This window comes from Antedon mediterranea, chromosome 5 (genome assembly GCF_964355755.1).
Source record: "Antedon mediterranea chromosome 5, ecAntMedi1.1, whole genome shotgun sequence".
In the NCBI taxonomy this organism is placed as follows: Eukaryota; Metazoa; Echinodermata; class Crinoidea; order Comatulida; family Antedonidae; genus Antedon; species Antedon mediterranea.
Window position 1 is genome coordinate 9,068,982 of NC_092674.1, and position 11,572 is coordinate 9,080,553.

The following is an 11,572-nucleotide window of genomic DNA, read 5'->3' on the forward strand; positions in this document are numbered from 1 at the left end:
TAAATTTATATATATATACAGTAGAACCACCTTTATCATCTGTGGGATTAGAAATCAGTATTGAATACAATGAAATCAATTAAAGAACAATTGGTTTTTTTTAGAGTGGATTGAGCATTTGTTCTACTTCTAGACACTTGAAAATCAAGTATCACACATGTTTAATCACAGTGATACTGTAATATCTCTTATATCAAGGTTTCTTTGATTTTAGGTCTAACGCCCGTATTCTTAAACCGGACTTTAGTCGTAGTTCGAGCTAAAACTAAAAAAATGACGTCATTTTAATTCATAAACCGAACTTCAACTAAATCACCGACTAAATCAGGCCAACCTCGACTAAATCGAGACGGATTTTGATCGATTTTTTTAGTCCTGGAGGGGGCAGACTAAATGGTCGACTAAATGGTTTTTAAACGATGTTTATAAAAAACATAACAGTCATTGAGTTGTTATATTGGCCAGATATTGAAGAATGAAATATCTATATTTATATTAGCTTAATTAAATATACATTGGTATAAATTATAATAATGAAAATCATCTTTATTTACAACTGTATACAAATTACATTATTTTCTTCGCGCAAGTCCGACTTGAGCTACGTCACGCCATAGCGACAATGAGAGATGCGGCAATTCACCACGCAATGGAATGTTTAGGGGGCCTAGCGCTTTCTTGTCCCGCTATGAAGTGCGTGGTTCGTGGCGATCATACTTTGTTGGGGGCCTAGAAAATATAAAAGTTACCGTACCGCCATGGTTCCTAAATATATTTCGAAGATTTTATTTGTTGTTAATCAAATATACTTCACTGTTAAATTAATACTGATATTGTTCTAATAATTAACGATTAAAATTATTTTTCATGTATATAGTCCTGATGCGTAAAAAGTGTTGTAAGAAATGGAAAGTGATATCAATGCGCAAAATTTCGTCTGCTCCTCAAATACTCTCTTGTCATTGGCCAATGTATAGACTTTGTTACCCAGACGTGTGCAACTCGACTAAAAGCTCGACTTCATTAAGTCGAACTGCAAACTTCGACTACTTCGTTTTTGAATCGAATTTGAAGTAATAGCTCGAACTACGACTTTTTCAAGTCGAACTTCGAACTACGACTAAAGTCCGGTTTAAGAATACGGGTGTTAGTATTTTTCCAGTCTAATTTATTTAAAGATGATTTTACAGTAAAAAAGCAAAAAATATTTTACACAAATTCATCTTTCAATAAAAAAATAAAATCTCTCCCAGTGGGATGAGGTGGCCCAGTGCCTAAAAATGGTGAAATAAAGGGCAGACCTAAATGTGATGTCCTTTTGCTTTACAAGTTGCAAAATCTTTAACCACAAAAATTGTAACACACCTACTGTTCTAAAGTGAATTGACATTTGATTATTTCGCCGCTTCTCGCTTAAATTTAAATGTCAAAGGCTACAGTATGCCAATCATGAGGATGGATCCAAATGATACACGCCATGTGATACAAAATCAACCAATGAAATGGCAAGAATATACTATGACGAAGAAATGTTACACATATGTCTGCAAACCAAATCAGGGTCATCAGAAGCACAACATTCGCAACACTGATTGGTTCGTAGATTAACATTACTTCGTCGTCTTTACGCTCGTTCTCAAAATGCCTTAATGAGAATTTTTCAGTATGAAGATTTCTTATTTATTTTGCTATATGAAATATGCTTTAGATGTTACTATTTGCATAAATTCACTCAATCAAATACACATTTTTTGCATTGAAATTTTTGACAACGTCACTTTTCAGAGAATATTTGAATATTGTAAAGATATACTATAACCACCATATATTAGCATAAAAAATAAGTTGAAATATAAACTACTATCATCAAATTTACGTGTAGAATAGAGTAATATAGTATTGATACTATACATGTATAGGCTTTCTGCAGGTTATAATTGAGATGTCTATCATGTTATTTGTTATGTCAACAAATTGCATTTTATAATATATTATTAAAGGAAGAGCAAGTCAAATAAATAAGATAAGATAAAAGATATAACTATGAGGTACAAAAGAACAGTGTAAAAGAGCACATCAATAAAGATGCATACTACTACTGATATCATAATGAGGCATATCAGGATCTGCATCCACCAACATGTGTTAGGAAGTCAGGGAAAAACATGAACAAAATTCCATAGTGTCTAAAGAAACAGTGGTATTACATAGACCTATTTCAAAGGTAATTGCATTGTATATCATCCTTAAGCTTAACTTATTTCATTGGGTTGTTTTTTAATAGCTAACTATGATCTTACATGATAGTTTGTTGTGAATAGATCCACATTTTTTGTTCTTGCACATATTTTAATTGTGTATTTTTTTATTCTCTTTTTTTTGTGGAAGTAAACATTTCAGCACTTGTATGTAAGGTGACTGTATGACATAAATTGAATGACATTCGGATGGTAAATGTGTAATGTGCGTAATAATAGTTAATTGTTTTAAGCTGATAATTACAATATCATTAATTGAGTCTAGAGTATGAGTAGATGGCGAAAACAAAATAAAACCAGTACTTTCAAATATTCAGAGGTTTTTTAAAAACAATTTTTTTGAAATTAGGCGGGGTGGAAGGCATAAAGCTTTAATGCCAAATCTCACAGATGAGTGGTAATGGTAATACAAATATAGAATCTATGTTATTCCTTATGAACATTTACACACAACACATAGCAGACATGGGACAAGCTACACTGTTTTCCGCTTACTATTACCGCTCGTCTGTGTAAATTGGTCTTTAGGAAAACGACAGTGGGTACTACACTACCCGTCACATTAGCCCAACATAATTACATCCTTGATGCGTACCCTCATCTATATGCCAACTACCTGTTTATATCCCCAGCTATAATAAATTCATTATTAATGAAAGCTACCTAAACAAGGAAAAACAATTCTAGTGCAGATTATGTTGGAATTAATGCTGGTTTTTGGTCTAGACAAAATTAAATTAGTCAAATACAAAGAAAAACAAATTTAAATGTATGACTGACTAGGCCAGGGACTATACTTTATCATTCATATTGTATCATAATATTACATATTATTAATAATAATCTACTCCATCCATTTTATACATATTATTTTTTGCCTGTAATATATTTTTACATAAAGAAGAAATGAAGATGAACAAATCATCAAATCATGGAGAACTATTTATTCATGGTAAGATAGAAAGAATTAGCCAGCAGGAGATACAAGTGGATAGAGAGCGTGTGACAGATCAGTGACAAGTAGACTACCAATGGTTAATTAGCTAATGTCATTGGGAGATTGTTGAGGTCTCTTCTCTAGTTAGTAGACCACGAGAGAGGCACTTGGCCATCAAGATACCAGTACTTAGCAATTTGTGTCTTTCCAGGTAGCGACACTACCTGGCCGTTACAAGGTGGGAGGGTGTTTTGGTTTACCTAGGGGGTATATATTAATTGCATACCACTAGAGCTTTGAATATGTAGGCCCACAGGAGCTTGATGTTAAGAAAACTGTAGGCCACAAAATTTAATTTTAAATTGTGATGTACTACAGTACTGTATGTGAAAAATACCAAGGTTATTTACACTTATTGACAAATAAATTCAGCATACAAGCATATTCTACCAAAATTGAACAAAAGTACATTTGATTAAATCAGGATAAATTACCATGAACTTGGGATTTGAACCCAAGAAAAGGATAGGAAATTCCAAACAGACAACACAATATATAAAAAAAATAATCTTACCTGGTCGAAAAACTAATGGTTTTGGCTTTGGGTCAACGCAGAATCCAAGGAACGCGTGGAGGAAGTCGATGATACTGTCCAATGGATGTGTACTGATGACATAGCGTAGATAACGACGAAATTGTCTCGCATCAATCTTATACATGCGATTCAAGCAGTTTTGGCCTTGTTGTCTCAAAATGTTACCTTATCAAAAAGATATTAAATAAAAGTTTGTTATTCATTTTTCATCATTATTTACTGAACTTGGCAGCCAAACAGTACAGCCTTGTATTTAACTTCTTAACTATATGGCCAACATGATCCACCCATTTAAGCTTATAGCCGAACACCACTCCAAGATAGTAATTGTTTCCACAGTAATCAGTAAATCAAATAATCTCAGAAAGGTATAGAGAAGAATCGTTGTTATTAATAAGAGCCATAGCCAAGTCGTACGCACATTTTATCATTGGACAACTCAGGGATACCGACCAAAAATCTGACATGTACAGAGTAAACAAAAAAGTTGCCAATACGGTACCTTGTGGTGCACCTGTACTAGTAGTACACACAGTATCGGAAATAATATTATTCTTAACATACTAGCTACGTTGGACTAAAAATTTAAATACAAACAAAATTAATACAACTTTGAACATTCATATCAAACAATTCATGAACTAAGCTCATTCTAAGTGACAATGGTTTGAGAGATAAAGTAAACAAATAGTAAGGAACATAGTTTGAAACACAATGGATCTGACCCAATTAAATCTGATCCGGATCCTGTAGCTGCCCAGTGCAAATGGAGTGGTGCGGTGGTGTAAAAATTGGAACTGATGCTTATGCCTATGATAATTATTAAGAGAAACTGCAATAAGTACCTGCTTGACCACGTAGGCCTTCTCCACACCCATGTTTACAACCAAGTGCTCGAAATACACACACCAATGTCTCCATCACTAGATTATGCACATTCATATCCTCTGAACCTATTTCCTCAATCCCTGCTGCAGTCTTATCTTCCAGCTTAGCTTTCCCACCTTCCACTCGGATCTTTGGTATTGTTGAACTCTTTTGATTGGTCTTTTCAGATTTAGTATCCATAACACTAAAGTTAAGCAATGTATCAATTATATGTAATGAAACATCACAGATTTTTGCATTTGTCTCTTTGGTGATGACAGTGTGAAGTGCTCTTAATATCACACTGTAGTTCATCTGTCCATTCTCTTGGATGTAGTAGGTTGAACCTGGAGCTTCACAATGTTCTTCCACCTCTTGAGGTCGGTAGTAATCCACAAATGAATCTGAAGAACTTCTTGGAATTGTTGGTGGTAGTGAAAGAAGTGAAGCTGCTGGTTCTACAGGACGTTCAGCATTTTTATCCTGTTTATTGGTATCAGGAATGGATGGTGCTTCATTGTCATCTGTTTCATTTGGTGGAAGTTCTAAAGTTGGTCTGATCTCTGGAATTGGAACAGCAAGAGAGATAGCTGGAACTTCTTCCAATTCAAAAGGAGTAACAGATTCAGAAACGGCTTTTTGGATTTCAGATTCAACTGTTATACTAGCTGGTTCTTCTAAGATTGGTTTAGATCTCTGAAGTCGGTGTAGAGGTTCAAAATGTGTTTTCACTGTTGGTATAAAGAGTTTAACTTCTCTCTCGGCACCAACTCCACCATTTCTAATAATTGGAATTTCACCCGAGCTGCTGCTACTTGTTGATAAACGGTTTTCTGTGCTGTCCAAAGGAGGTAGAGTATGTCTTTTTATGACATCTATTTTAAATTTAAATGGTTTAACCTTACTTGAATCAAAACTCTTTGATTTGGTAAGTTGTAGATTTTTTAGAAAAGGGTTTTGTATTTCTTGTACTCCAGACTCGCCACTTCCAAACTTAGGTGGTTCTATAACTGTAGGAGTGGACACTGAGAATGCTGGTAAACCTATTTGAGCCCCAGAGTTAATATCAGTTTTAACAATAGGGACTTCTGAATTGCTTTCTTCTTTAATTGGTTTTTCACTTTTCTCTTCTGTCTCTAAAACTGGTGGACACCGGATGCATGGTGGTGACAGTGCTGGTGGTCTTCTTGATCTTTTCCTAGTTCTTAGAACTACATGTTCTTGCTCATCTCCTTCAGACTTATAATTTATAATTGGTTCTGCCCCAGTAGATGGAACATTAGAAAGACTCTCAGTATCACACCTTTGATTCATAATATTTTCTTCCGACATATTTTCATTTTCATAAGTCTCCACAAGACGTGGTACTGGGTACATTGGTCTTCCTAATGAACCATGACCAATACGTCTTAACTGAGGACCTGTGGTCTTCTGCTTTTTGTTACTTGGCAAGGGTTTTCTACTTGTTTCAACCTCTGTTCGAATAAATGCTGGAAGTGATAACTTCTTAGTAACATTACTGACAGGTGCTACCATAGAAACCATAATTTGAGGTACAGGTAAGGAACAACTACGATGGCGAACACGTTCTGAGGCAATTTTCTCATCAGTAATTTCTTGAAGGCGTGTAAGTAGGTAAGTTAGAGCCCACTGAATGCCTTCATCATTCCAATTTGGACTAAAGAGACATCGAAGAACAGCAACATCAAAAAAGGTTGCTTGACTTACATCACTAAATCTAGTTAAACTAGAATGTTTACTATGTAAACCAGTAGAACACTCATCTAAATTTGATTTTACTTGATTGTTTTTGCAAGCACATGAATTATCTTTGATAGTACTATGACACACAGAACAAATATTTACAGGTTTTGAATCTCGACCTTTTGAAGGGTCGCATACATCGGTCAAATTAGCCAATGGCGCAACACCACTAACTGACAAGTCATTACACTGCTTAATATCTTCCTGCAAGCCATCACCGTTGCGCAAAGAACTATGGCGGCGTGCTCTGACAATGTTCCTTTTAGGTTTCACTACAGCCATGAAGCTAAGAATATCTGGTTGTCTATGTTCCCATAGAGGTTGCCAAAGTCTGAGTCCATTAGCCAGACGAAATGTTAAATCACTTTCTTTGACACTGTATATCAGTGGAGCAAACATGTAAACAAACAATTGTAAAGAATCCAGAGAATACTGTGGTTCACAAATTGGTTCAGTATCAGCTGGTTCCTCTTGGCTCATTTCTAAAAGACATTCATTTGGAGCTTCAAGTAGAATCCATTGAAGTGTGTGAAGAAGCTTTGTCTCGGCATTTCCGAGTTTGTCCATATGTCCAAGCTTGGCCCGATTGTTGAGAAGAGCAGCACAGCAGTGGACCACATGTGGAAAGGCTGCTTGTATAAGTTGCCATCTTGGTATGCTGCTGATTGCATCTGACAGGCTGGGAGACAAACCATGAAGTTTGTTCTCTACAAACACTCTTTCAAAAGACTATAAAGACAAAAATGGTATAATGGATAAAATAATTAATAGTAAATAATATTTACATCTCTTAATCACAGATTTAAACACAATATTAATTGACCTATCTAGTAAATTTATTTTCACTATTGAAATAAAAACAATAGATTTATGCCTAGATCAACATTTTTTTTCAGATTAATAATGCAACATATATCTAATCATCATATAACTCACAATTTTTTTTTTAACATAATCTATCTCTCTATTTTTCTGTCGATATTAAGGACATTTACATCATTATTAACTCATCATTTAATAGTTTGTTATAAGGCAAATTAGCTGTTCAATCAAAATTTGACCATGAGATTTCATAATCTCAACATAATTATTTCAAAAATGAAAGCTTTATACTTATAGAAAGACTTAGTAATTTATACTTAATAATTATGAAAGCTTTGTAATGTTGTCTTTATTTTCAGTATAAAGAACATCTTTGAAAATATTACAGTACATTTTAATGCTAATTCAGACAGCATTTTACAACAAGGCCCGACCAAACGTCTTGGCGCGTCGGTGCTGTGTGAGTTGAATCCTGACGAGACGAGTCGTCATGAAATAGCGTCAGGCATAGTTTTAGGTCGTTTAATTTTCTCCTGAAGAGATGTTTTGCCAGTCATCGTCGTATGACGCTGTCTGATTTAGCCTTTAGAAAATGCAAAATACTTACCACACAACTGGCTTCATAGAGCTTGCCCAGTTTTGGACGTATGAATGGACTAAAAGGAATAAAAAAAAAAGTTTTATATAAAAAATTTCTGTTTACATCCTCATCATCTTCCTATACTGTGCAGAACCTTGTTTGAGTAAAGCCACACATTAGTTGATCATTTATTTCTTAAATTTTGTGTTCCACATGTTTTACAAATTAAAATTAATTTTCCACAATAATTAATTATTAGTTTTACTGACTGTCTTGTTTCATTTTTATTTTTCACACATTCAACAAAATATAACAGATATTTATGTAGAAGAACATAAAATGACGTATGATGGGAGATTTTAAGCATTTACCACCAGTTGTTGACATGACAAGTAAACTAAAAGCTATATGAAGGGGATCATATATCTAAATTGTTAAAACTTTCTTATTAAAGATTGTTAAATGTTAATAAAGAAGGTAGATATGATAATCCATACAACAAAAATAGATAGAGAAATTAGGAAATGTAGTCAATTTTACATACTGTTCATGGAATTTTTTTTAATGTAATAAATAAAATATTCAACTTTATTCTGACATTTTGTAATAATGCATAAATTCCTGTTATGGTAATGGAAACACCACTTCACTGATTATCAGAATCAACATCAGAGAATTTTCTTGCTAGCCTTCCAATCAGTGAGATGTACATGACAGGCCTAAATAAATGTTAACAGTTCCATTCCACTGTAAAGCTATATGTTTCAAGCATCATTTGATTCAGTAATTGAAATTTTCTTTTGGAGGTGGAAACATACTGTACATGTAAATTATTATTGAAAATCAAGCTATGCTCGATTTATGATCTTATCATGAAGAAATGTCCTTGCAGCTATTACAAGGACTAATGTACAGAAATTAGATTAAGGTACATTCTCATTCATCATCATATATTTTAGATTTGTTTTACTCAGTCTAATGACATGAATGCATCAAATTGGTGGCAATGTAAAAGGGTTTTAATAGTCTCAAGCATAGAATAAAAACTATACATTGGTATACCACAGATAGCCAACAATAAAATGTCTTCTTTCTTACTTCAGAAATATAATTTAATGTGACATCATAATTTAGAGTTAATAATTATCTGCCAACTGTGTAAACATTTTCCATTTTTGTTTATTTAAGTTTATAAAACAAGTGGAACAAACTTCCATTTTTATTTTCACTGATTTTTACTACATAACAGGTTTTTAAATTATTATAAACATGAGTATTTATGAGAAAATGCAACTAACAGGAGAAAATGCAACTAACAGGAGAAAATGTAAGAGGAGAGGATTTGCAATATACCTGCAAAAATGCAACTAACAGGAGAAAATGCAACTAACAGGAAAAAATGCAACTAACAGGAGAAAATGCAACTAACAGGAGAAAATGCAACTAAAAAGAGAAAATGCAACTAACAGGAGGAAATGCAACTAACAGGAGAAAATGAAAGAGGAGAGGAAATGCAGCATGTACCTGAGAAAATGCAACTAATAACAGGAGCAATCTCCCCAGGTTTTGAAAGAGATTTATCATTTAAAGTTGCACAGACACTGATGGGAAATTAATGATGTGTCAATTTAGGTTAAATGTAATATCAACTATATCATGGGGTTGAATATAGATATTGACATTGCACGATGATTATTCTAGGTTAAGAATTGTTTCATAAGTGTATTGTAATAAATGTCAACCATAAAAGTACCTTCTCTGTCGCAGTCGGACAAAATTCTATGCAGATAATTTACTGCAATTATTATTTGACATTAGAATTGGATAAAAAATTAAATTACAATCAACTCTCTAAAACTGGACACACTTTGTCTGGCTTTGGGACAGTCCGGTTAATGTTAATTCCCCAAATACTAGTAAATCATAACTAGTTAATGTTGAAACGCCATTTAACTGGCTAAATGTATTTATTTGTTTGACCATATTTGGTCATGTATCCATTCGGCTAAGTACATGTCACATAACATTTTTATACTTCTATTCCTTGTTTATTTATGAATACAATGTCACAAATATTTTTCCTTTAAAAGTTATAATCGAAAAAGTCAAAATAAAGAAAAAATGACAATGTGGGTATCAGTGGCATGATCTCAATGGAGATTTTAAAAAAAGCTAAATCAGAATGAGATATTATTATACTGTATAAAAATAAAATATATCATTCTTCATTCAAAAATCAGGTAAAAATGTCTCATTCATCTGTAAAATCAATTACTACATATTATGTTTAAACTGATTTTGGTCAACATAATAGCATAATTTATGAATGCAAACTATACATGCAGCTGTTTTATAATGGAAATTTTAGGCTTTTAAATTGTATAGCAGGAGCATTACATTATTGTTGATCTGGTATTGTATGTAATTCTTGTTGAGGTTTGTGCACATTGATACAGTAAACAATGTACAAAACAAATCCTTTTGGACAAAAATATAGTATATAGCCAAAAGCATCTTCCACGTCTGGTCCGGTCCGGCTCCAGTTTGGCTCCAGTTCAGATTGCGCATACAACATTTAATAGTGACCTTTCATTTTCAAGACGTGCTTATGGCCGCATGAAGCAACATGAAAATTAAACACAAAGATGTGATTTTGTCAGAACCAATTGAATAAAATAAAGCTTTTGTAAACAAATCACACTATTTTTTAATTCATTAAAATATCTGGCCTATAATTTAAATTATTATTTCTTTTTTATATAAGACAATTCATGTTTCCTCTTTTAAAAAATGTAAAAATAAATAAAATGACTACAAATACGACATTTTTAAAAAACCATCATGCTCTTTAAAAATACAAAATTAAATAGATAGATAGCTAAACTGACGTTTAAACAAGTTTGTCAGCTAATTGATGATATAAATTAGGCATCATAAATTAGTGGTGCACCAGTCTGGAATAAATTGATCTAATTAATTTCACTCAAAATAAAACTGCCTAAAATACTCTCATTCAAGAATAATTAATGTATGTAATAAGGCATTCGATTTTAACTGCTAATATCAAGTAATGATGCGTGTTTGATTAAATCACGGCTATGCAATCAAGCTTATAACGTAACCGTGCTATATCGATCGTACACCTCCTCTTCACTGGGGTCCACTCACCTTGTCTGCCGCCAAAGAAAAATTTGGATAGGTAATGGTATCTGCTTAGCAGCGTTCCTGTCTTCCTTGTCTTCGTTATTTTTTCGCTTCACCATGATTATTCCAAATACTGCTTTACTCACAACTTAAAATAAACAACATTATGTAAATTTGGAACAAGAGAAATTATTTAATCACTCGGGCATTTTACATCGTATGTTCCCATTCGGCGGCCGTGTATGCAACACCTCTCCTGTTGCGGTAATCATCAGCGATCAACTGAATGGTTCTTCGCCGCCACACCGCATCACACGAATACGCTCCAGCAATCCGCCTCTTGAAAGTTTATATTTGGCGCTAATTAACATACGTGGGATCGGCTTGAAAAAGCGGTTAAAATGTTTTAGAAGTTGCTATATCAATTTTGTTAAAATTCAATGAGACATGCACCAACAATCTATAAAGATTAAAATAATTTTGATTACTTTATAGGCCCAGTAAATTTTGTTAATGATACCCTCCCAATTTGACGTAAACGCCTATTAAATGTATGGCTTTGTTTTTCACCGATAATTACAATTTTCTCCACAGAAATTAATTAA

At 33.3% G+C, this 11,572-nt stretch overlaps 1 protein-coding gene across 5 annotated transcripts in view; it reads right to left on the reverse strand.

Annotated features, from left to right (window-relative positions):
- Positions 1-11,223, reverse strand: part of LOC140049485 (protein unc-80 homolog) — an 88,652-nt gene extending 77,429 nt beyond the window's left edge. For all 5 annotated transcript variants that reach the window (XM_072094382.1, XM_072094383.1, XM_072094385.1 and 2 more), the window contains exons 1-4: positions 10,992-11,223; positions 7,851-7,899; positions 4,636-7,150; positions 3,770-3,955 (exon numbers count right to left, since the gene is read on the reverse strand). In XM_072094382.1, the coding sequence (XP_071950483.1) occupies positions 3,770-3,955; positions 4,636-7,150; positions 7,851-7,899; positions 10,992-11,086 (2,845 nt within the window). In that variant the 5' untranslated portion in view covers positions 11,087-11,223. The remainder of the gene's footprint in view (positions 1-3,769; positions 3,956-4,635; positions 7,151-7,850; positions 7,900-10,991) is intronic.
- Positions 11,224-11,572: the final 349 nt, after the last annotated feature.